Source organism: Hemibagrus wyckioides, linkage group LG01, assembly GCF_019097595.1.
Source record: "Hemibagrus wyckioides isolate EC202008001 linkage group LG01, SWU_Hwy_1.0, whole genome shotgun sequence".
In the NCBI taxonomy this organism is placed as follows: domain Eukaryota; kingdom Metazoa; phylum Chordata; class Actinopteri; order Siluriformes; family Bagridae; genus Hemibagrus; species Hemibagrus wyckioides.
Window position 1 is genome coordinate 9,202,123 of NC_080710.1, and position 27,398 is coordinate 9,229,520.

A 27,398-nucleotide genomic window follows, 5' to 3' on the forward strand; every position below is an offset into this window, starting at 1 on the left:
AGTACCCAAAAGCCATACTTTAGTAAAAGTACAGGTATTTTGTTAGGAAATGACTCAAGTAAAACTTAGTCACCCATTATAATTCTACAGTACTTGAGTAAAAGTCTTAAAGTATCTGAAATAAACTGTACTTAAGTATCAAAAGTATTTTTTTATGAATGTATTCAAGTGTGGAAAGTAAAAGTAGAAGTAAATTATTTAAATAAAAAGCAAGACTGTAATAATTTGGAGAATTATGAATTTTATTCTGTATTGCTTTCTTTCTTAAACTTCTCAATAAGTGCACCACCAAAAAATAAGACTTGCATGAAAGAAAGAAGAGGCCTTTAGAACTTAGTGAACTGTATTGTAATGAAGTGTACAGTATCAGTGTTTCCGTACATGTGCACTTGTAACTAAGGCCATGTCCACATGTAGCCAGGGATTTTTAAGAAGGGAGATTTTCTCTGTGTTTTGACCTTTCGTCCACATACTAATGCAGTTTGAGGTCGTTGAAAATGGAGCTTTTGGAAAACTCCTGACAAAGTCCAAAACTCACCGTTTTCAGTGGTGTTGTGTAGACAGGGGAAACGGAGATTTTGATGAATTGACATCATTGTCTGTGTGCCGGTCTCCTTGATTTTCTGAGCTTTGTTTATGAAGATATTTTTGTGCAATAGCAGACTTACGTGAACTACTGAGTGTGTTAACGTTGCTTACTGGACTTTTTACATGCGTGCACATGCACGTGCAGTTACTGACACATTACGTTCATGAACAGAGGGGCCGGAATGTAATACGGAGCTCACTGCTGCTGCATACAAAACTCCAATAACGCACACAGTGATGGAGGTTTTGGATGAGACCCGGTCCGACTTCTACATTCTACAATGAAATTTTCACATTTCACAATTTTCAAGGGCGTCGCTTTCCGACGACGCGCCATTGTTGTTAAACTACTGGAACTGGTAATAAAGTTTTGTCTAGGCTTCTGATTGGCTAGGCTCCTGACAGCACTTAACAGGGCTTCTGATTGGCTAGGCATGCTCCTGACAGCACTTAACAGGGCTTCTGATTGGCTAGGCATGCTCCTGACAGCACTTAGCAGGGCGTTTTGCGTTTTTGCTTTAGGACACCTAAAGTCATCATTAACCACAAACTTCCTTTACCGCAAATTTGGATGCAGGTTTTTTTGTAGTAAGTAACGAAAATGCCGAACAGAAAATGTATCGGAGTAAAAGTATAGAATTTGTTTCAAAAAAGAAGTGAAGTAAAAGTAAAAATTGACAGAAAAATAAAAACTCAAGTAAAGTACAAAAACACTCAAAAAATACTTAAGTACTGTAACGAAGTAATTTTACTTCATTACTTTACACCACTGGAATTCACTGTAGAATAAAGTACAAAACACTGTAGATCTAACATTAATATGACAGATTAGTAGACAAATAAAGGATTTGGGCATTGTTAAATACTGGATACTTAAGCATCTTGGAGAAAAATGGTCTTCAGCAAGGAACAGGACCTCTCAGAACCACCTCACCTCATATGATGGTACTACTGACCTGCTTCTTGGGGTCAAGCCTCCTGCCCTTTGTACAACCTGGTACGTTGACCGAGAGACCACAGAGCAATATATTAATGGCTCCATAACCACTTGCATAATCAGACCCTCTTTCACCCCTGTGGGTGCCAGATTCTTTTTTGTTAATAAAAGGATCATTCCCTTTGCCCTTGTATTGATTACTGGATCCTGAACCTGAAAAACATCATGGTAACAAAAAAGAAGTATCCCCAGTCTCTCCACAGCTCTGCTTTTGGACCAATTCACTGGGCCGCCATTTTCTCAAGGTTAGACCTGTGAAATGCATATCATTTGATAACCACTCCGAAATGGAAAATGGTGTTTAACACTTTGAGTACCTGGCCTTAATGATGGACTCTTCTCACTCTTAAGTCCTTCAGTGCCTGCTTGAAAATCAACCCCTGATACATACAGCACATTCAAAGCACACAAGGAAATGCTGCATGTTCAGACGTGGTAAGTCTCACACTACCAACCTGCCTGTCTGCATGTCTCCAGCCTCCCAGTGTCTTAGATGGCTTTGGATTTTGTCTCTAGCTTGCCATTTTATAAGCTAGACAATAGAACAGCTGTACACTTTGTGGCTCTCCCCAAACTTTCCATAGCCCATTAAACCACTGACCTTGTAGTAAACCATGTCTTTTGCTCTCTTCTCTATACTCTCACTGTTAACATCTCCTCAAGATTTCATCCCCAGACCAATGGGCAAGCAGAATGTATGAATCAGGAGTTGGAAATAGAGCTGCAGTGTGTCATGAATAACAACTGCTCTATCTGAAGCTGCCAGCTACCTCGCCTACAACTCCCAGTCTAGCACTGTCACTAGCTCTGTCACCAGACTGTTTCATCCATATAGGTCCACTAATTTGGGTATTTTAGTATTTTTGTTAAATTCCTTCCTATTTTATCTATTACCTGTGTTTGTGGATACTGCTGGAAACTGTGAATTTCCCTTTGGGATGAATAAAGTATCTATCTATCTATCTATCTATCTATCTATCTATCTATCTATCTATCTATCTATCTATCTATCTATCTATCTATCTATCTATCTATCTATCTATCTATCTATCTATCTATCTATCTATCTATCTATCTATCTATCACTGTAATGGACATTGTGAAATTTGGTGAGAGACTTGTTCCACCCTGCCAGCCAGAGCAGAATGTATGGCCCTCCTTTGAGAACATTCCAATCATAACTGACTCCAAAAACATTCTCCCCACATTTTAGGACCATTTTCCATTGAAAGCATCTTCAAACCCTCTGCAGTCATACTCAAGCTCCTCGGGTCCATTGCACATCCACCCATTCTTCCATATTTCCCAACTGAAGCCTGTCTATGTAAGTTTTTGAACCCTCCTTCCAACCCCTGCCCTGGTCATGGATGACCACCTGGCCTAGACCATCAGAAGGCTGCTGGATATGCCGCAGGAGTAAAGGCTTACAATACCTGGTGGACTGGGAAATATACAGACCAGAGGAGATGACCTGGTTGCCAGTCTTTCTTTACACGTTAACAATAATTATGTATTTTAATAATGAAATTGAATCTTTTAGTCGTACTGTTCCACTGTTAGTCATATTATCATTTGTTTACAATGTGTGTATGTGTGTGTGTGTGCAGGGTGCGTATGTAGGTCCATAAAGTTTTGAAAAGACATATGACTTGAGGCTGAGCTCTGATTGGCTTGTTTCAAATTTTCCTGCCCACTTTTGTTGTTAGTGAATCAATATTATTTTATATATATTTGGCCTCATGTGATTGGACCATTCTAAATGAGTCTCATTACTGCTCAGCAGATTGTCAAGATCAACCCAATTTGCAAATTCTGCAGCAGTCAAGTGACTGTGGTCGAGCTTATGCTCAGTGCTTTTCCAGCACTTCTTACTGAATGCACTGGCCATGCTGTCAATGGAAAAGAGACTGGTGTCTGACATGCCTGACTTTCCAGAAAGTCATTGAAAGTCATTGAGAAATTGGCAAGCTAGAAAGAAAGAAAGGAGGCCTGTGATGACACAACTTTCTAGTGTGTATGTGTGTGTGTGTGTGTGTGTGTGTGTGTGTTTTAATGATTACTTTCATTACTTCTTTACTTATAATAAACCCACATTGAACTCAAATTCACTGATTCATAGTACATTTATTTCATAGTACATTTATTGCATGCTTTAACAGTCGACTTTACCAATAACATTTTCAATATTTTATCTTAGCAGTAATGAAGATGAAAAATGGTTATTTTACAGTCCTGCATTATTAAAAGTTTGATTTTAAGTTTGTTTCCCTCCCAGATTTTTTAGCACCAGTTGCCACTGACAGTACCATTGGTATCATAATTAACAAAACAGGACAAAAATGAATTAAAATGAAATGACAAAGACATCTTGTTAGTGGAAACATTTTCAATAAAAATACATTTGGTAAATATAACAAATGTTTTATGCAGAATGCAGGCAGCCAAATCCAATCCATGAAGAGTAAACAAGCAAGGGTAAGGTAAAATGATAAACAAAATAAACAAGACAAAACTACTGGCAAAAACTGGTAAACCAGAAACAGGATAAAAACCAAAGATACTTCATAACTTCAAGCAATGCTTGGTAATGACAGGTATGAACAACGCTCAGCATATAGAAAACAAAATGGACAAGGCAACGTAAACAAAAACATGTTTTTTTTTTGTCATGTATCACCGAGATTGTGATTGTGATGCAGCGTGACTTGGGAAGGGGAGTATGTGGCAATTATTTTAATAATCCCAACTTAATAAGTGCATCGCTTTTGAAAAGCTTTATATTTTAATGAATCTATTTTAATTGTGGCTCCAGTGAAGGACAGTGATCACCCACTGTCGTACTAATGAGCTCTTATATATGGTCATTCCTAAAATGGCCAACAGATTGATCTTTTCCTCCAAGATTTTATAAAATGGCAAATTACTACTATTTGATAACAATAAAGACCATTGGATATACAGCATAATTACTTAAAAATGGACAAAATTCCAGAAAATACAGTAAACATATGTACAACTTATAGTGACTACAATAATGAAGAAATGCATTAACAGGGGAAAAGGGGAAAATGTATGCACTAAGACATTTGCCTAAAACTTGAGAGAATATCAAATATTCTACATTAAAGATGTGTCTGTCTTGTGAAAGATGATATTCTTTAAAAGCTTCAGAGACATATTTTGTCTTTAACATGTTGTTGTACTTTATCAGCATAATTACTTAAACATGGACAAGATACCAGAAAATACAGTAAACATATTGAGATGTGGTTTAGTCAGACATTTAAAAATCATTTAATGAAAGTCAACATGACAATATAAAATTAAATAGTTTACTTTGCTTTTGTCTTGATTTGTTTTAATCCTACAACAGTAAGTCTCCACCTGTAATCAAATGTAATTTATTTACACACATTTGTGTGCTTTTTAATCATCTTAATACTCTATGTGAAATATTTTATGAAATATAATTCCAGAATCTTCCTGGAATTTCTCTACTAGCGAAACAACTTGCTTCTTTTTGCTCTGGTGTGCATGTATCAGCAGAGCCTGCCTCTGAAAACAAACACTGCTCCTGCATTCCATCTCGTCATTGAGAATGTGATCTAGTTTATTCAGAGCCAAATTAAGGATAGTGTTGGTGAGCGGACATTCAGGCAGCAAAAGTTTCCCAGAAGAGCCTTGGTCTACTGGAAGGAGACATTCTAGAATATGGAACTTTGCTGGGGGCTCAGAATGTCTCAGTTTCTCTTTCCATTCATTTTCAAGTCTGAGGCTTGTCTCTAAGAAAGATGACTTGATTTTTTGTGTGCCTTTGTCACATGTCACAGTGAGAAATTTATCAAGAATTGTTTCTTGCTTTTGTATAGAACAGGGGAAAATGTATGCACTAAGACGTTTCGCTAAAACTTGAGAGATTATCAAATATTCCACGTTGAAGATGTGTCTGCCTCGTGAAAGATGATATTCTTTAAAAGCTTCAGAGACACATTTTGTTTTTAACATGTTGTTGTACTTTATCTTTAGAATTTCTGTCACTGAACATGGATGACTTTTGATGTGCTCCACTTGTCTTCGATTAGGTCTTTGCTCTTCTAAGTCAGACAAAGTCTTGATGGCACTCAGTATTTCTGCCCCACTGATCTTCCCTGATATCCTGTTGGGTTTTCTGATACCTGTATGTGTTGCTGTTTTTAAAAGTAAGGCCACTTTTGGAAATTTACTTTCTGTCTGTTCTTGCACTTCAAGAACCAGGACAACTGGATTATGATCAGAAATTTCGTTGTCTTCCACTCTGATACCACACACTAGTCTCATTGTGTCACTGCGCATGAAAAACATGTCTAGTCTAGAGTGACTGTCATTTTGATGGCGTGTAAAACCCTCATCAGCAAAGCGCAAGTATGACCAGGTGTCTCTTAGATTCAGAGAAACAGTAAAGTCTTCTAAAATAGATCTAAATGCTGAATGGTTCGAGTCTGAAGGACTCCGATCAAAGCTGGGATGTAAAACTGTGTTGAAATCTCCTCCAACCACTAGCACACCCTCAGCTGCTTCCATCAAATACTCTTTCAGTCTACCCAAGACAGTTCTATCTGCCTTATGTTTGTACACACTGACAAGTGTGTAGAGTTCACCATACAGGTGACAGAACAGCACAATGTAACCTCCACTACAATCCTCATCATGGCATATGTAATTAAAAGGTACATTGTTGTTTATCAGTATTGCGACTCCTTTGCTGGAGGAGTTGTTTACAGTGAAATAGATTTTCCAATCTCTAACATCTGTCAACATTCGGTAATTTTTTGTCCCAACACGTGTCTCTTGTATAAAGACAACATCAGCCTGAAGATCATTGAGACAGCTCAACACATTTGAAAACTTTTGGGATGGGCTTCTTATACCCTGAGTGTTCCATGTGACAATATGGAGACGTTTTCCTTGTGATGCCATGATTAATGATTGAACTTCTGTAAATAAAATACACAATTAAAATCACAGTAATTTTATAACATTACTCTCTATAGTATATTATTTATTTTAATTTTAATAGCACCTATTTTAATTATTTCACACCAGATCGTAAATTTATAAAGGACTGTTTTAGATCTCTATTCATTATGTTCTCAATACAGTTTTCAACAAATATTCACTAAAAATTAAAAAATATATATAAGTAAATAAGCATATAAGTGAGGTATATATTAGTAAAGATACATGTAAACCTGACTAAATGATATTTTATTTATAGTGTTCTATACTATACTATACTAAAGAAATAACTATGTAAGAAGTGAAGATACTTTACAAAAGTTAATCACATCTGTCAGCTGACAGTTGGGAAACTGTTCTCTTATTGAAAACTGTATGAAAATTATATAGAGTGAAAATAATTAAAAGTTGATTTTCATTGTTTTTACTGTATAGAATTCCAGGAAAGGAAAATGAGATTGCTGCTACTTTATGCTTGATTGCATAAGCACTAGTTTAATATACAAAACATACATTTGTTGACAATTTGCATAGATTTATGACTTTCCATACTGTAAAGAAAGAAACAACTTCAACAACTTCCTAATAATTTTATCACATCAGTGTGCAGTACAATGTGTAATGTCATGACAGTCTTACCTGAAAGACCAGTAAAGCAGCTTGAGAGACCACAATGGATCAAAAAATACAGAGAGACACCTGGGTTTACTTTTGATGCTCTTTGTTCACTTGATCTCAGTTATCTTGTCAGGACTGTTAAGTAAAAGTTTTCAATTTAAGTGATTTTTTAACAATTGTAATATTCTCCTTAACTCCTAAGTCACTTATATTAAATCAATTGAGAAAAGTCTACTGCAACCAACAAAAGCAAATGACACTGTATTGGTTTTATTTACAAATTAACAGATGGTGAATAATAAACATTAAAAATCAAATAATCTATTTACAAAACAACACAACATGGCATTCAGTTGATAATTAAAGTGAGGTCACAGTTATTATTGTATATATAATGATACAATATTCTTTAGTGAATGTCATAAATTGTAAGTATAAAAATAAAAATTCTACACCAATCAGGCATATCATTATGACCACCTGCCTTATATTGTGTTGGTTCCCCTTTTTGCTGCAAAACAGCCCTGACCCGACGAGGCATGGACTCCACTAGATCCCTGATGGTTCGCTGTGGTATCTGGAACCAATATGTTAGCAGCAGATCCTTTAACAACTAAGTTTTGAGGTGGGGCCTCCAATTATTTATCTTATGTGAACACACCCTTAGTGTACAATAGAATGTGTAATCTATTTTTCTTTTCACTATGAGTCTTACCTTAAAAAAAACAGGCAGACAACTTGAGTGTAAAATTTGGATCAAAAAATGCAGCAACACCCATGTTTGCTTTTGTAGCTGGTTGATTGCTTGATGTATTCATATAATTAATTCAGGTAGGGCCACTGTTAATAAACAAAACGTTCATTGTAAATAAATGATTTTCCTTTAGTTATAGTTAAGAATGAACAGACCATGTTTCGTTAACATTAATGTGTAATTAAACATTTCAAACTAAAATAAATCAAGTAAGTGTAAAACTGGGTGATAACGTGCTGCTTAATATTATACAATGTTAGAAGTATTTAGTGCCTACTTAAAAATGTAAGAAAAAAGGAAAAGCAGCTTGATGTAATTTTATCAGTCTAACACAATGGAGTTTAGAACTGATATCAGCAACAGCTTGAGTAACAAGTAGTGTGTTAGTAATATTCACGAGTTAGTGAGTTAGTATTTGGTGTGTCCATATTTTTGCTATAATGACAGTATGCACTCAGACAGACTTAAACTCCTAAATTCTTCTATTTCTGCAAATGGAAAGGTTATTATATAGATTCTCTTGTTGGGAAATTGATCATTTTCATAATTACAAATACTTTTAAAAAATATAGGGGAAAAAGCAGTATATGAGTTCAAATAGCTCCAAAAATCAATTAGACTTGAACTTATCAAAATCTAAAGAAAAGATGGAATGAAGATGATAGGACCCTAACAGCATTTTATGAGGACAGGCTCCCTGTATCTCCAACTGTAGTAACAAATAAAACAATTAGCAATTTTATTTGAATGTCTTTAAAAGTATATCAAATGTAATTACAAAACACTGACAAATACAAAATTTTAATACGACTGTAAAGTGTAATTTACTGTGTAAAAACTGTAGACACACTCTTGCTATGCTGGAAACAAATTAAAACATCCTTGTTTCATGGTAAATGGAAACTGATGGAGTGACAAAACAGCCACAACTCAACAATATGTGTGTGTGTGTTTTAATTGTTTAATTTATAACAAACATTTTAAATATGATTAATGTTATATAGATTCCCCTGTTATGAACTTACCTTGTTACTCTGCCTACAGAAGAACAAAAATCAAGTTTACAGGAAACTATTTAACTACTGCATAAGTGCCGGGTACATAAATCACACCTAAACAAGGGTGGTACCATTACTATCCTAAGTCCATCCTATTGTCACTAAGTGACAATTATTTAAGGACTACTTAAAAATATAAGAAAAAAAGAAATTGCAACTGAACATAATTTTTCACACAAGGGATTTCATTACAAATTCAGAGAAAAGCTTCATATGAATTTCAGAGTTTCTTAGTATTTAGTATGTCCCTGTTTTTGCTATAATCACAATATGCACTTGAATGGACACAAATTTCTTCTATTTCAGTAAATAAAAGAGTTATTATACAATTTCCTTTGTTGGGAACTTGATCATTTTCATAATTACACCTTCATTAAAATGTAAGCTTCGCAATTTCTCCTGACCTAGATGGGGATATAATGTTATCTGCATCGCACTCTGAGGAGCTCAAGTGTAGGCAACAATGAGTGAAAAGCATTCGAATTGCCATCGCATTTTGTGGTGCTCTAAAAGCTCCTGGAGGTGATCTCACATGCTGCTGCTAAGCTTAGCTTAATTTGGCATAATTAAACATTAGTGTTGTCCACTATGAGCTTGACAATCACTGACTAACTTCACACCGCCTTTCACCTCCATGTCGACATCTCCAATTTTATTTATTTATTTATTTATTTATTTACATACCTTCATATTGAGGTGTTGAGGTTGTGGAATAATCCTTATTCTGCCTGACTGTTCTCCTCAGCCACTGCTGACTTTTCAGCCATGGTGGACTTTGATGAACAAGGGTATGCGGCGATGCCTAGGGTTGAAGAGATGGCTGCAGGCTATCTCTCTCCTTCACTGGCTACATGAAGAAAGTCTGCATTCCTACTGAGGCCCTGGCAGGCCACATCAGCCTTATAGGGAAGGCCTACCATCCTGCAGGTTAAGCCGTTGTGGTGCTGCACACAATATGGCAGTTTTGCAGTTGTACCAAGCTGACCTGCTAAAGGAGCTCATCTTCCGGAAGGGGCTCATCAATGAGGTCTGAACTCTTCCAGACCACAGATTTAGCCCTCTGTGCCACTAAGCAGATGGCCCATGCCATTTCAAGCCTGCATTTAGTTCCCGCAGAGAGGCAATCTGACAGAGATAAAAGAAAAGGGACAAACCTTTCTTTTTGACTTCCAGGTGTCTCCTAAGAGCTTGTTCTTCGTTTGCCGCAGTGAGGAGCTAGGGCTAGGCCAGTACCCACCAGTCCCAGCCTTGACTGCTGAGTCAGGAAAAGAAGGCTAGTGCTGCAGCCTGACCCACCCCATGTAAAATCTGGGTGGCTGGCCAGTGTTTAGGGGCAGATCCCCCAGGCGAGAGACAACCATCTCCGCCATGTGGAAGGAAGGCCAGGAAGGAATCCTAATTTTCATTGCTGCCTACCCCGCCACCTCCGGTGCTTCGGGGTTCAGCCACGACTACCCATCCTCCTGCTCCTTATGTGTTGCCACCTCCTGGGTTAGCTGCTGCCAGCTTGGGCTACACCCAATTTTAGACCTGTTTGCTTTGAATTGTATGCTGAAACATACAAGTCCAGGATGTTAACGCTCAAGGTCACTGTGTTGCAGATCAGCTCTGAGGACTGATTTGCGATGACAATCCTGCCACATGCTTTGTACCCTTCTTATATATTCTCACCTTGGGTCCCACTCTTAAAGTGTGTCGTGGAGAGTGGCAGCCAGGCATTGAGATGCCGTGCTTGCCCACAAGATCCCTATGTTTCTAGTGCTGAATCACTTTCTCCTGAAACTCAGGAGCTACCTTTGGAGGTCCCCTTATTCAGTCATTAGGGCTGTCTGTGTTTGCACCCCCTATTTAGGTTGGCACACCAGATCTGGCCCTAGGTAGAGACAAGATTTCTCTCGCTGAGAGCTTATTGCACTCCTAAGGGGGACCAGTTCCTAGACTCTGTTCTCCCAAATGAGGTTGTGGAGACTATTTTCAACTTTCACCTCTGGTGTAATCGGCGTCGTCAGGATCTAGTTCACTGCCCTATTAGTACAGTGCTAGAGTTCCTGCAGACATGCCTCTTTGAGGGCCTATTACCCTCTACATTGAGGTATATGTGGCAGCCATTGCTGCGAGTCATGTGCCTGTTGTCTGGTCTCTCACCTCCTGCACGGTGCTAGGTGGCTGAGGCTTTCCACTACGTGGTCCTGGAGGGGCTTCTCCAAGCCCCCTTTGAGCCAATGGTGTCAGCTTCTGATTAGTTCCTGACCCTGTACACAGCTCTGCTATAAGTTGGTCTTCTGCTTTCTGCCCCATGAGTTCTGTTTCTGCCCCAGTTGATCTGCCCCAGTTACTTTTAATATTAGTACATGAAACACACTTCAAAGACTACCTCTGACTAGATATGAGAGTGTAGGTTTAGATAAAATATAAACCTCTAACAAGTATATTGTAAAGCCAAGGCTTTCCTCTGAGTTAATTATATACCTATTTCTTAATGAGGCTAAAACATCTCTTGACTTACAGTCAACATAAGACTCATAGGAACACTGGCATAATTATTCTTCTTCACTAGAAGAGTTCAAAATGATCTTATAGAATCAGATATCAAACAGATAGCAAACATGCATAATCCTACTGCCTCTATTTCTGTTGTTGGTTGTAAATGAGCAGAAGAAATAAGTTAATATAGCCTATTTTATTACCTAAAATTTCTTTTACATTTCAAATACAAATTTCAAATACATTTTCTAAAACTATTTAAATATGTTATCTCAGCATATATACATTAGACAATAACCAAGACAAATTTTTGTTTTGAGGTAAAGACATCTCTTTGACGTCTTAAGAGACTTTCAGGATTTGAACACTAAACACAACACAGTGTACACTTTGTATACAGCATACAATCATAGCCTAAATGAGAGAAGAAACTTTGAGATTTGTAATGAGTATGAGTAAATATGTAATGAGTCAATGTTACTTATTTTATATTACCATACTTATTTTAAGAAATCCTGAAATTTCCTTAAAAGTGTTCACGAAAACATCCACAAAATCTGAGTTTGTGATTGAGTTTGTATGTATGTGCAGAACCTGTCTGTGATAGCAAACAGTGACCTTACAGAAGTTATTTAAAGCTAAGGTTTCTAGTTCATTCAGAGCCAGGCTGAAGATAAATTTGGTGAGTGGACACCCAGGCTTCAACAATCCGAGTTCAGAAGAGTCTTCTTCTTCAGGGAGCAGGTAATCCAGAATGCTGAGCTCTGGTGTGAGGGCAAAAGAGATCTGGTCTGGCTTCTTGACCTCAAGTTGTAGCATTTTAAGTTTATTCTCAAGGAAAGACCACTCGATTTTTTGTGGGCCTCTCTCAAATGTCACAGTGAAAAATGGATAAAGATTTCTCACTATCTTTCTCTTAAAAAAGGGGGAGATGGACTCACTGAGACGCTTTGCTAAAATCTGTGATAATATTAAATCCTTAACATCAAAGGTGTGTCCTACATCTTTCTTCTTTATCACTGAATTGTATTCAGTCTTTAAGGTCTCAGACAGTTGACAGCGATGCTTTTTATAGTATTTCACATCTTTCATATCAAGTGAGTATTCTTCAAAGTCAGTCAAAGACTTAATGGCACTCAGAATTTCTGCCCCACTAATGTTCCATGGCCTTCTCTCAGGTGTGTATGTCAACACGGCAACCTTTAAGGCAACCTTTGGGATGTTTGTTTCAGTTCTGCACTGAACTGTGAGTTCTAGCACAAGAGGATAATGATCAGAAATATCCTGTAGTTCAGCTTCCTCATATGCTACATTAATATTAGCCACCAGTCCCATTTTGTGCTCTGGCAGGAAAAACATGTCTATCCTGGAGTGACTGTCATTCTGACGTCATGTAAAGCCATCTACAGCAGGGTGTTTGTATGACCAGGTGTCTCTGAGATTGAGGGAAACAGTAAAATCTTCTAAAAAAGCTCTCAGTGTTGAAAGCCTTTCTTGAGACTTTGAATGTCTCCAATCAAAGCTGGGATGTAAAACTGTGTTGAAGTCTCCTCCAACCACTAGCAGACCCTCAGCTTTTTCCATCAAATACTCTTTCAGTCTACCCAAGACATTTTTGTCTGCCTTATGATTGTACACATTAACCAGTGTGTATTGTTCACCTGTCACTAGGCAGCCTGGGCCTGAACACCAGAGGGAGCCATCGCCCAAATATTAACCATCTCTGCCCACTTCCGGTACAGAGGTGTATTTAAGCAGCTCGCCACCTTCACTCAGTTGTGAAGCATTGTTTCCATTTAGTGTTACTTGCCAAGCCTTGATTCAGTTCCTGTTTAGCTACTTTGTGTATGACCTTGCCTGTTTATTCTCTTTGCTACGAGTTTCGGATTTGCGTTTTTGACTAGTTTGCTGAGTGTTAGTTTTCTGGTACTTGACCCTTGCTTACGTTTCCTTGACTACGATTACCTGTCTTCTGTTCTTCAGTAAATCTGCTGATGGATTCTAATACACCGGTGCCTGACGAGTCCTTACAGAATGCCTCGCCAGAGATGAATCCAGCGGATATGCAAGCGGCGTTATGGCGACAGCGAGTCCTCATCCTAGCGTATCAAGAGGAAGTTGACTCCCTGAAAGCCGCGAATCAGCAACTCCAGCAACAGCCACGAGACCAAGCAGCTGCCGCTACGCCGGCACTCTATGTGCGCAGCGAACTTCCCCGTTTCGCCCGGCCGGAAAAGTTCGATGGATCCGCCGATCGCTGCCGGGGATTTCTACGTCAATGCGACAACTACTTTGCTCATCAACCAGAGGCGTACGGCGACGAGAGAACCAGGTGCGCGTTTATTTTATCCCTGCTTACCGGTAGAGGTTTGGGACTCTGATCCTCAAAGCGTCCGCGGATTATTTCGCGAACTTAATCAAGGAGGTATTCGAATACCCGGCTGGAGGCAAGGATGTTTCCGTACAGCTGCTGGAGTTGCGCCAGGGAGTGGATACGGCCGTGGATTACGCCATTAAATTCCGCACGCTGGCCGTGCAGTCTGGATGGAATGCGATAGCTCTCATGGCGGTGTTCCACGAAGGACTCAACCCGGAGTTACAAGCAGAGATGGCATGCTGCGACACCAACGTGATGCTGTCACAATACATCTCCACAGCCATCCGCCTAGATAACCTGCGCCGCCAACACCGACTCACAGCCACCGCCCCACGTGTCATGCCGTGCCGTATGATGGAGGCTCAGCAACACACAGTGGATTTCTCTGAACCCATGCAACTGGGAAGGGCTCGAGTTACTGAGGAAGAGTGGGAACGAGGCACCAGGTTCAACCTCTGCTTTTACTGCAGGAAACCAGGCCACAGAGTGTTCCGATGCCCAGAGAAGCCAGCCACGTCGCAGGTAGAGACTATAGAACGATTTTCCAAGGTTTCTCTTCCTGCATTCTTGCTTCTCGCTGATTCTCAGTTCTATGTCACAGCGCTAATTGACTCTGGTTCGGCGGTCAACCTCATGGACTGTAGTCTGGCGCGCAATCTCCACATCCCCACGGTCCCATGCATACCTCCACTCTGAGTGACCGCCATTAACGACCAACCCATTGGAGGAGGCCTCATCTCTCTTCAAACACAACCCCTTGAGTTCTAACTCGGATTATTCCATCGTGAACAGTTATCGTTCTTTGTCATCTCTTCCCCATCCAACCCCATAGTCCTGGGCCTACCCTGGCTGCAGTGTCATGACCCTGATATCTCCTGGAGGGACATCCGTAGGTGGGCCCCTTTCTGTATAAAGAATTGTTTTCTGAAGCACACACCTCGACCATGCCTCGCTACGTATGTTGAAAGCCCAGGTACATCCAACCTTAGTTCACTCCCTCAGGAATATTACGATCTGCGAGAGGTTTTCAGTAAGGAGAAAGCGACCAGGCTCCCACCGCACAGACCATGGGATTGCGCCATTGAGCTCCTCCCCAACACCACACCACCCAAGAGTCGAGTCTACCCCCTCTCCATTCCAGAAAAAAAGGCCATGGAGGACTACATCGAAGAGGCCCTCACGGCTGGATATATCCGACCCTCTACATCACCGGCTGCTGCAGGTTTTTTCTTTGTGGAGAAAAAGGACGGAGGTCTCCGGCCATGCATTGACTACCGAGGTTTGAATGCCATCACCGTGCCTTACCCCTATCCTCTCCCGTTAGTTCCAGCTGCCCTCGAACAGCTACAAGGAGCTAAAGTATTTACTGAGCTCAATCTGCGCAGTGCCTATAACCTGATCAGGATAAAGGAGGGAGATGAATGGAAGACTGCTTTTACACACGACAAATGGACACTATGAGTATTTAGTCATGCCATATGGACTTACCAATGCCCCCGCAGTTTTTCAATCCATGATTAACGAAATATTCAGAGACATGCTCCACAGTCACATTATAGCTTACATCGACGACATACTGATTTACTCATCCGACCATGACCAACATGTTTCTCACGTTCGAGCCGTCCTTCACCGTCTCACAGACCACAACCTCTTTGTAAAACTGGAAAAGTGTGTATTCCACTGCTCCTCCATAATGTTTCTGGGGTATGTGATTTCTCAAAATGGAGTGGAAATGGACCAGTCCAAAGTGGCAGCTATCACGTCTTGGCCAGAACCCACCAGTATTAAGGAGCTACAACGATTCCTGGGGTTCGCAAACTTTTACCGCCGTTTCATCCAGAATTATAGCACCATAGCCAGTCCTTTGACCTCATCGCTGAAAGGAAACCCACGGAAATTAAGGTGGACTGACCAAGCCAGGACAGCCTTCAATAGGCTCAAGCAGAGCTTCTCCTCTGCCCCCTTACTCCGACACCCGTGACCTGACCTGCCTTTCCCCGTGGAGGTGGACGCCTCTAACTGCGGAGTAGGGGCAGTACTTTCTCAATGCCAGCCAGAGTCGGGCAAACTGCACCCATGCGCCTTCTTCTCCCGCAAACTCACACCAGCGGAGATGAATTATGATGTGGGCAACAAGGAACTGCTAGCCATGAAGTCTGCCCTAGAGGAGTGGAGGCATTGGTTGGAGGGGGCTATTCACCTGTTTCTCATTCTCACTGATCACTGGAACCTTGCGTATCTTCGTGAAGCTAAACGCCTGAACTCACGCCAAGCCAGGTGGGCACTGTTCTTCTCACGATTCAAGTTCACAGTCACCTATCGTCCGGGGTCCAAGAACGGTAAAGCTGACGCGCTCTCCAGATACCCAGATACCATCCTCCCACCTTCTGTTCTAGTAGACCCCATACATTGGGATTTCATGAGGGAAATCGAACAGGCCTACACCTCAGAGGCACCACCCCCGAACTGTCCTCCTTCCAAGCGTTTCGTGCCCACAGCTCTCCGTCAGAGACTGATCAGGTGGACCCACGAAAGCCCCAGTACAGGCCACCCAGGCATACACCGCACGACCCGGTTGCTACGTCAAACCTTTTGGTGGCCTTCTCTTAACCAGGATGTGGAGGGGTTTGTACGCTCATGCTCTGTTTGTGCCCAGTCTCGGACTGGCCGCCATTTGCCTGAGGGCCTGTTGGAACCATTACCTATCCCACGCCGTCCCTGGTCTCACATTTCCATAGATTTCCTCACCGATCTCCCCAATTCGCAGTTTCACAACCATCATGGTAGTCATCGACCGGTTCTCCAAGGCGTGTAAACTCGTCCCCATGAGAGGCTTACCTACATCTATGGAAACTGCCGTGGCCATCTTTCAGAACATGTTCCGTAATTTTGGCCTCCCGGAGGACATAGTGTTGGACCGCGGCACCCAGTTTATCTCCAGCGTCTGGCAGGAGTTCTGCAAACAATTGGGGATCAAGGTTAGTCTGAGCTCTGGGTATCATCCCCAATCCAACGGTCAAGCCGAACGCCTGAATCAAGAGCTGGGAAGGTTCCTGAGAGCATACTGCAGCAAAGAACAACACAGGTTGAGCGAGTTCCTCCCATGGGCCGAATATGCCCAGAACTCTTTGACTCATTCCTCCACGGGACTAACGCCGTTCCAATGTGTATTAGGCTATCAACCACCACTGTTCCCTTGGTCCGGAGAGCCCTCCGACATCCCCGCGGTAGATGAGTGGTCCAAGCGCAGCCAGGAGACCTGGGAAAGAGCCCATGTCCGCCTACAGAGGGCGATTCGAAGGCAGGTTATTCAAGCCAACCGCCGACGTCAGCCTCACCCAGCCTACCAGGTGGGGCAAACGGTTTGGTTGTCCACACGTAACCTGAAACTGAAACTACCCTGCCGTAAACTCAGCCCGAAATTCATAGGCCCTTTCAAGATTGTTCGCCAGATAAATCCGGTCTCTTATCGCCTTGAACTGCCCGCCTCATATAGCATCTCGCCCACGTTTCATGTGTCTCTGCTCAAGCCTTATTACGGACCCCAGACAACGAACCCCAATACTCACGAACCGCCCCCTCCCCTGGACGTTGACGGCTCCCTCGCCTACCGAGTTAACACCATTTTGAACTCACGTCGCCAGGGCAGTCGCCTCCAATACTTGGTGGACTGGGAGGGGTACGGCCCCGAGGAGCACTGCTGGGTCAATGCTCGCGACATCCTGGACCCAGCAGACTCATAGAGGAGTTTCACCAAAACTTTCCCCACAGACCTGCTCCTCGTCCGAGGGAGCGCCCTCGACGACGAACACCTGGAGATGTTTCTAGACGGGGGGGTTCTGTCACTAGGCAGCCTGGGCCTGAACACCAGAGGGAGCCATCGCCCGAATATTAACCATCTCTGCCCACTTCCGGTACAGAGGTGTATTTAAGCAGCTCACCACCTTCACTCAGTTGCGAAGCATTGTTTCCGTTTAGCGTTACTTGCCAAGCCTTGATTCAGTTCCTGTTTAGCTACTTCATGTATGACCTTGCCTGTTTATTCTCTTTGCTACGAGTTTCGGATTTGCGTTTTTGACTAGTTTGCTGAGTGTTAGTTTTCTGGTACTTGACCCTTGCTTACGTTTCCTTGACTACGATTACCTGTCTTCTGTTCTTCAATAAATCTGCTGATGGATTCTAATACACCGGCGCCTGACGAGTCCTTACATCACCATACAGTTTACAGAATAGCACAATGTAACCTCCACTATAATCCTCATCATGGCGTATGTACTCAAATGGTACGCTGTCTCTTATCAGCATTGCGACTCCTTTGCTTTTCGAGCTGTACACAGTGAAGTAGGATCTCCAGCCTTCAACATCTTTCAGGATGTCATCGTCCGTCTCAACATGTGTCTCTTGTATGAAGGCAACATCAGCATGAAGGTTACTAAGGCTCATCAACAATTTTTGGAACTTTGTTTTAATACCATTTGTGTTCCAGGAGACAAAATGAAGACTTGATTGTGTCATTATTAATGATTGAACTTCTGAAAATAAAACACACACAATTATTTAATACACAATCTTTATATAAAGATTGTGTATTAAATAATTGTGTGTGTTTTATTTTCAGAAGTTCAATCATTAATAATGACACAATCTTTATATATATATATATATATATATATATATATATATATATACACAGTGAAACCTTGACTTACGAGTGACTCAACTTACGAGTTTTTCGAGATACGAGCCGTCGCTCAGTCTATTTTTTGCTTTAAGATATGAGCCGAGATCTGAGTTACGATCGAGCGAGCTTACGCCACCAGCCACTAGGTAGCCCAACAAGCATTCATTTCACGTGGTTATCTCTCCAGGTCGTGCGCTGGCGCGGTGTAAGGACACTTCATCACTCATTTTCCAAACATTTTGAAAGGGAGGAAGAAACAAACCTCCTTGGACAGGTTTTTATTGAAATTCCGTGCAAGTGAAACCGAGGAAAGTGTGGCGAAAAAGGCAAAAGTCAGTGAAGAAGATGATTAAGTGAAGTGAAAAAAAAAAAAGAAAAAGTAGCAATTAAGTTTAGCGATAAAGTGTAGCATAGTGTGTAAGTTAAATTTAGCAAGTTATTGTAGCATTAAGTGTGTAGCGAGTAAGTTAAGTTAAACGATAGAGCACGAAATGAAAAACTCCGCCACCCTCCTCCGCCAATCTCCTCCACCTCCGCCAGCACCTTCGTCTGATCTTCAATGTAAATACACTTAATAAAAACAGTTTATTTCTTTACATTCTCTTTTATTATGTATTATTATTGTTTTATACATTATTTGTTATTCATAAAGTACATTTTTCTTATTTAAAAAACACGTAACGTAATATATATATATATATATATATACTTTCTGTCATTGTGTTTTGTGTTGTATATTTAAAAGATAAGCCAGAGACTTATCTAGCAATCTTGAATTGAATTGTAAAACTCAAATAAAACACAGAATATAAGACGCAATTATATATTATATTATTATCTGTGTATTGTATGTTATGTTAAGCCAAAATAACTATATTACCTTGTTGAAAATGTACTTTTGGCTCAGCAGTCAACTGGTGGTATAAATGTAAGAAATGAAGAAATACATATTTAAGCAATTATGATACAAGTCTCAACAGTTAAGTCTACATTATTACATCTTTGTATTTTTCAGTCAGGTGTATGGTGTTCACACACACACACACACAGACAGATTAGTTAATCATTAATCATCTTGGGTTACATTTACTGTCACAGACTGCTGGACAGTTCCCTGGCAGAACACCAGAGAGCAGTCTGGCAGGGTTTCTTTATGTTCCCTTGTGCTTTTGTTTACGTTGTGTTTGCACATGTACTTGCCCCAACCGATCCTGCCTCCCTTTCCCCACCTCTTCACCTATTCATTATGTTTCAATAATTACCTTCCCTATATATACCTGCTGTCTTGTGCTTTAAGATAAGACACTTTTGCTCACAAGGATTAATGGAACATTATTTATTGTGTAAGGTCATTATCCCTGATTATTTAGTATATTTGGTGGAGTTTAAAAACAGCACCCAACAAAGCCCTTTGATGTGGAAGTGAACGTCTCTGAAACAGGAGTTGGGTTCTGTCACAGTGTTTCAGGAAGATGCCAAAGCTCAATACTGTGGCCTTCTTTTCCTGGAGGCAGTCTACCCAGTGAGCACAATTACAACATTGAAAATTGAGAACTGCTAGCCATCAAGTTGGCTCTGAAGGAGTGGGAGACACTGGAGGAGGTTGAACAGCCACCTCTGAATGGCCCAGTACCCAAAGCCGCAACAACCCTGCTGGTCTCTGTTTTTTGACTGCTTACATTTCACTCTGTCCTATCACCCCAGCTCTAATGCTAAAGCAGGTTTTCTTTCCTGGTCCATTCTGCTGGGCCCTGAGCCCATTCCTCAACTGAACACACACACAGTGCATCCATTGACAACTGGACAGTCACTCGGCAGGAACACGCACTCCTGTCTTCCTCATGAGCTCTTTGTTCCCAGCTGCCTACATATCAATGCATTTACACTCTGCTTAGGTACTGGTGGACCAACATTGACTCATCCAGTTGAAGGTCCCTCAAGCCATGTCTGTAACTAAGTTAATCCCACTGCCCACAACCCAATGGCCCTTGTATGACAGAGCCATAGATTTCCTAACCTTCTGAATCCCAAGGTATCACCATCATTCTTCTTATCATAGAGTAATTCTCCAAGTCACTTTCCAGACTCATCTATGCCTTGACTATAGCCAAATTTCTCTACACCTGTTTTTTGCTTCCAAAAGCAGAGGACACAATAAGTGACTAGGGTCCACAGTGGAATTGACCTCACTTCCAGGTTTCAGGTATCCAGAAACTATTGGTCATATTCAGAAATTTAACCAGGAGGTCAGTAGATTTATTTGAAACTTTCTGATACAAATATGATTGGGGCCAAATTTTGCCATGGGCTATAAGCCCAAAACTCACTATTGACACTTGACCACATAGCTTACCCTTTTCCATTGCATGCTGGGGTACCACCTGCCCAAGGATTCTTATTTCCTGGACTACAAACTTTTGCAAACGTACTTACAAATGTGACAAGTGGAATTGTCTAATTGATCCACAGTTTGTAATTAATCTAAAATTCAGTATGGAAAACAAATCTGAACTGACCCTGAACTGGACTGAAGTATTCAGTGTGAACACACCCATAGTGTACAGTACACTGTGTAATGCATTGGCATCTCTTTGTACAATGAGCCTTACCTGAAAAACTAGGCAGACAACTTAAGAGCTAAATTTGGATCAAAGAATGCAGCAACACCAGCATTTGCTTCTGTTGTTGGTTGATGACTTGATCTTAATCAGGTAGGGCCACTGTTAAATAAAAACACTCATTGTAAGTAATTGATTTTGCATGATTGAGTTAAGAATAAACTGATAACGATTCATTGAAACATATATATTAACATTTAATTAAGCATATTTTCAACATTAACATTTAATTACAATTTCAAACTATAACAAACAAATGAATATTTATGTCTATTAAGTAAAAAAAGAAAAGAAAAAAGAAACAAAAATTTCTTTTTTAAATCAGCAGTTTTAATTGAATGTCTAGGTAACTACAAAACACTAAAAATACAGCATTTTAACACAACTATTACAGTTTAATTTACATTTTAAAAGCTGTAGACAAGTAAACCAAGTAAAGCTTCCTTGTTTTATGGTGAAATATGACACAGATGATCATAAAATGATAACTAACGCCTTAGAAATTGATGAAGTGAAGAAACAACCACAACTCATCAATGTTTCTGTATGTGTGTGTTTTAATTGTTTAATTTATAATAAACATCCTAAATATGTTTAAAGTTATATAGATTTCCCTGCTAGGAACTTCCCTTGTACACTCAACTGATAGAAGAAATGAGATCATACAATTTACAGGAAATATAAATGCACATCACAGTTGTAATAATAGCTATTATAACTGCCAGGTACATAAGTCACACCTAAACAAAGGTGATACCATTATTCAAATGTACAGACATAAAATAATGACACATACAATACAGATTTGTCAGATACAGACCATTTACAGACAATTAAAAGTAACTCCACATTACATCGTTCCACATCATGTTTCAGAAATATGTATATATTAGTATAAGTATAGAAATATAATTATGCTTAAACTGTAAGTAATCTATTTTCTTTTTTAACATAATTCCTTTTTTTCATTTCATTTGTCCATAATTTCATTTGCATGGGCACTTCTCTATTTCCGCAGTGTAATGTTTAACCCTTGAAGATTGAAACTTAAGCCTGCTTGGGAATATGTGGTTTTTTAACACAATACAATATTGAAATTGTGTGCCCAAAGGGGAAAACAGTGTTTTTATCTATCTATCTATCTATCTATCTATCTATCTATCTATCTATCTATCTATCTATCTATCTATCTATCTATCTATCTATCTATCTATCTATCTATCTGTCTGTTTGCAAATCTAGCAAGAACATGCAAGATTCAATATGTTAAATAAAGAAAGTAGAATAATGCTACTAGAAATCTCATGTGTGCTATATGTACATATATGTTCTTGTTTTATGAGCTGGACATATGTTTAGAAGGCAAAAATGAAAATGTAGCTTTGCTTAATTATATTTAATTTCCTTTCTCTTGACCTCAAATCAGCTGCTGCTCACAGCATATGAGACATAAACACAGTCTGATGCAAATGTCCAGAAGTGATTTCCTTATCCTTGCTTGAATCTCTCAAACGAATACTCAATACAGATAGTCAAACATGCTTAGCTCAGCCTGTGTGCATTCATAAAGACATGAATAAAGAATTGCCGTCAGCTGGCTTTTGCATAGTCAAATCTACCCTATTTGAAAGAGAATCTCTGAATTCACCAGTGTTGTATAAAGTACCCAAAAGCCATACTTTAGTAAAAGTACAGGTATTTTGTTAGGAAATGACTCAAGTAAAACTTAGTCACCCATTATAATTCTACAGTACTTGAGTAAAAGTCTTAAAGTATCTGAAATAAACTGTACTTAAGTATCAAAAGTATTTTTTTATGAATGTATTCAAGTGTGGAAAGTAAAAGTAGAAGTAAATTATTTAAATAAAAAGCAAGACTGTAATAATTTGGAGAATTATGAATTTTATTCTGTATTGCTTTCTTTCTTAAACTTCTCAATAAGTGCACCACCAAAAAATAAGATTTGCATGAAAGAAAGAAGAGGCCTTTAGAACTTAGTGAACTGTATTGTAATGAAGTGTACAGTATCAGTGTTTCCGTACATGTGCACTTGTAACTAAGGCCATGTCCACATGTAGCCAGGGATTTTTAAGAAGGGAGATTTTTCTCTGTGTTTTGACCTTTCGTCCACATGCTAATGCAGTTTGAGGTCGTTGAAAATGGAGCTTTTGGAAAACTCCTGACAAAGTCCAAAACTCACCGTTTTCAGTGGTGTTGTGTAGACAGGGGAAACGGAGATTTTGATGAATTGACATCATTGTCTGTGTGCCGGTCTCCTTGATTTTCTGAGCTTTGTTTATGAAGATATTTTTGTGCAATAGCAGACTTACGTGAACTACTGAGTGTGTTAATGTTGCTTACTGGACTTTTTACATGCATGCACATGCACGTGCAGTTACTGACACATTACGTTCATGAACAGAGGGGCCGGAATGTAATACGGAGCTCACTGCTGCTGCATACAAAACTCCAGTAACGCACACAGTGATGGAGGTTTTGGATGAGACCCGGTCCGACTTCTACATTCTACAATGAAATTTTCACATTTCACAATTTTCAAGGGCGTCGCTTTCCGACGACGCGCCATTGTTGTTAAACTACTGGAACTGGTAATAAAGTTTTGTCTAGGCTTCTGATTGGCTAGGCTCCTGACAGCACTTAACAGGGCTTCTGATTGGCTAGGCATGCTCCTGACAGCACTTAGCAGGGCTTCTGATTGGCTAGGCATGCTCCTGACAGCACTTAGCAGGGCGTTTTGCGTTTTTGCTTTAGGACACCTAAAGTCATCATTAACCACAAACTTCCTTTACCGCAAATTTGGATGCAGGTTTTTTTGTAGTAAGTAACAAAAATGCCGAACAGAAAATGTATCGGAGTAAAAGTATAGAATTTGTTTCAAAAAAGAAGTGAAGTAAAAGTAAAAATTGACAGAAAAATAAAAACTCAAGTAAAGTACAAAAACACTCAAAAAATACTTAAGTACTGTAACAAAGTAATTTTACTTCATTACTTTACACCACTGGAATTCACTGTAGAATAAAGTACAAAACACTGTAGATCTAACATTAATATGACAGATTAGTAGACAAATAAAGGATTTGGGCATTGTTAAATACTGGATACTTAAGCATCTTGGAGAAAAATGGTCTTCAGCAAGGAACAGGACCTCTCAGAACCACCTCACCTCATATGATGGTACTACTGACCTGCTTCTTGGGGTCAAGCCTCCTGCCCTTTGTACAACCTGGTACGCTGACCGAGAGACCACAGAGCAATATATTAATGGCTCCATAACCACTTGCATAATCAGACCCTCTTTCACCCCTGTGGGTGCCAGATTCTTTTTTGTTAATAAAAGGATCATTCCCTTTGCCCTTGTATTGATTACTGGATCCTGAACCTGAAAAACATCATGGTAACAAAAAAGAAGTATCCCCAGTCTCTCCACAGCTCTGCTTTTGGACCAATTCACTGGGCCGCCATTTTCTCAAGGTTAGACCTGTGAAATGCATATCATTTGATAACCACTCCGAAATGGAAAATGGTGTTTAACACTTTGAGTACCTGGCCTTAATGATGGACTCTTCTCACTCTTAAGTCCTTCAGTGCCTGCTTGAAAATCAACCCCTGATACATACAGCACATTCAAAGCACACAAGGAAATGCTGCATGCTCAGACGTGGTAAGTCTCACACTACCAACCTGCCTGTCTGCATGTCTCCAGCCTCCCAGTGTCTTAGATGGCTTTGGATTTTGTCTCTAGCTTGCCATTTTATAAGCTAGACAATAGAACAGCTGTACACTTTGTGGCTCTCCCCAAACTTTCCATAGCCCATTAAACCACTGACCTTGTAGTAAACCATGTCTTTTGCTCTCTTCTCTATACTCTCACTGTTAACATCTCCTCAAGATTTCATCCCCAGACCAATGGGCAAGCAGAATGTATGAATCAGGAGTTGGAAATAGAGCTGCAGTGTGTCATGAATAACAACTGCTCTATCTGAAGCTGCCAGCTACCTCGCCTACAACTCCCAGTCTAGCACTGTCACTAGCTCTGTCACCAGACTGTTTCATCCATATAGGTCCACTAATTTGGGTATTTTAGTATTTTTGTTAAATTCCTTCCTATTTTATCTATTACCTGTGTTTGTGGATACTGCTGGAAACTGTGAATTTCCCTTTGGGATGAATAAAGTATCTATCTATCTATCTATCTATCTATCTATCTATCTATCTATCTATCTATCTATCTATCTATCTATCTATCACTGTAATGGACATTGTGAAATTTGGTGAGAGACTTGTTCCACCCTGCCAGCCAGAGCAGAATGTATGGCCCTCCTTTGAGAACATTCCAATCATAACTGACTCCAAAAACATTCTCCCCACATTTTAGGACCATTTTCCATTGAAAGCATCTTCAAACCCTCTGCAGTCATACTCAAGCTACTCGGGTCCATTGCACATCCACCCATTCTTCCATATTTCCCAACTGAAGCCTGTCTATGTAAGTTTTTGAACCCTCCTTCCAACCCCTGCCCTGGTCATGGATGACCACCTGGCCTAGACCATCAGAAGGCTGCTGGATATGCCGCAGGAGTAAAGGCTTACAATACCTGGTGGACTGGGAAATATACAGACCAGAGGAGATGACCTGGTTGCCAGTCTTTCTTTACACGTTAACAATAATTATGTATTTTAATAATGAAATTGAATCTTTTAGTCGTACTGTTCCATTGTTAGTCATATTATCATTTGTTTACAATGTGTGTGTGTGTGTGTGTGCAGGGTGCGTATGTAGGTCCATAAAGTTTTGAAAAGACATATGACTTGAGGCTGAGCTCTGATTGGCTTGTTTCAAATTTTCCTGCCCACTTGTTGTTAGTGAATCAATATTATTTTATATATATTTGGCCTCATGTGATTGGACCATTCTAAATGAGTCTCATTACTGCTCAGCAGATTGTCAGTTAATGGACAGGTACTGATTAATGTGGAAGCAAGCAAAATATCTCGAGATGAAAGAAAATTCGGTTATATCTTTACAAAAATTCCCTTTCACAAGGCGTTCAGATGAAGAAAAGAAAAGAATCAAGGAGCTTGGACAAGATCAACCCAATTTGCAAATTCTGCAGCAGTCAAGTGACTGTGGTCGAGCTTATGCTCAGTGCTTTTCCAGCACTTCTTACTGAATGCACTGGCCATGCTGTCAATGGAAAAGAGACTGGTGTCTGACATGCCTGACTTTCCAGAAAGTCATTGAAAGTCATTGAGAAATTGGCAAGCTAGAAAGAAAGAAAGGAGGCCTGTGATGACACAACTTTCTAGTGTGTATGTGTGTGTGTGTGTGTGTGTGTGTGTTTTAATGATTACTTTCATTACTTCTTTACTTATAATAAACCCACATTGAACTCAAATTCACTGATTCATAGTACATTTATTTCATAGTACATTTATTGCATGCTTTAACAGTCGACTTTACCAATAACATTTTCAATATTTTATCTTAGCAGTAATGAAGATGAAAAATGGTTATTTTACAGTCCTGCATTATTAAAAGTTTGATTTTAAGTTTGTTTCCCTCCCAGATTTTTTAGCACCAGTTGCCACTGACAGTACCATTGGTATCATAATTAACAAAACAGGACAAAAATGAATTAAAATGAAATGACAAAGACATCTTGTTAGTGGAAACATTTTCAATAAAAATACATTTGGTAAATATAACAAATGTTTTATGCAGAATGCAGGCAGCCAAATCCAATCCATGAAGAGTAAACAAGCAAGGGTAAGGTAAAATGATAAACAAAATAAACAAGACAAAACTACTGGCAAAAACTGGTAAACCAGAAACAGGATAAAAACCAAAGATACTTCATAACTTCAAGCAATGCTTGGTAATGACAGGTATGAACAACGCTCAGCATATAGAAAACAAAATGGACAAGGCAACGTAAACAAAAACATGTTTTTTTTTTGTCATGTATCACCGAGATTGTGATTATGATGCAGCGTGACTTGGGAAGGGGAGTATGTGGCAATTATTTTAATAATCCCAACTTAATAAGTGCATCACTTTTGAAAAGCTTTATATTTTAATGAATCTATTTTAATTGTGGCTCCAGTGAAGGACAGTGATCACCCACTAATTAGTCGTACTAATGAGCTCTTATATATGGTCATTCCTAAAATGGCCAACAGATTGATCTTTTCCTCCAAGATTTT

General features: G+C 39.8%; 1 protein-coding gene across 1 annotated transcript; it reads right to left on the reverse strand.

The window, feature by feature from the left end:
* Positions 1-3,689: 3,689 nt before the first annotated feature.
* Positions 3,690-7,339, reverse strand: LOC131360404 (uncharacterized). The gene is made up of 2 exons (XM_058400861.1): positions 7,220-7,339; positions 3,690-6,558 (listed from the first exon to the last, which is right to left on the reverse strand). The coding sequence occupies exon 2, from the start codon at positions 6,539-6,541 to the stop codon at positions 5,021-5,023; it is 1,521 nt and encodes a 506-aa protein (XP_058256844.1). The 5' UTR covers positions 6,542-6,558; positions 7,220-7,339; the 3' UTR covers positions 3,690-5,020.
* Between the last annotated feature and the right edge of the window lie 20,059 nt (positions 7,340-27,398).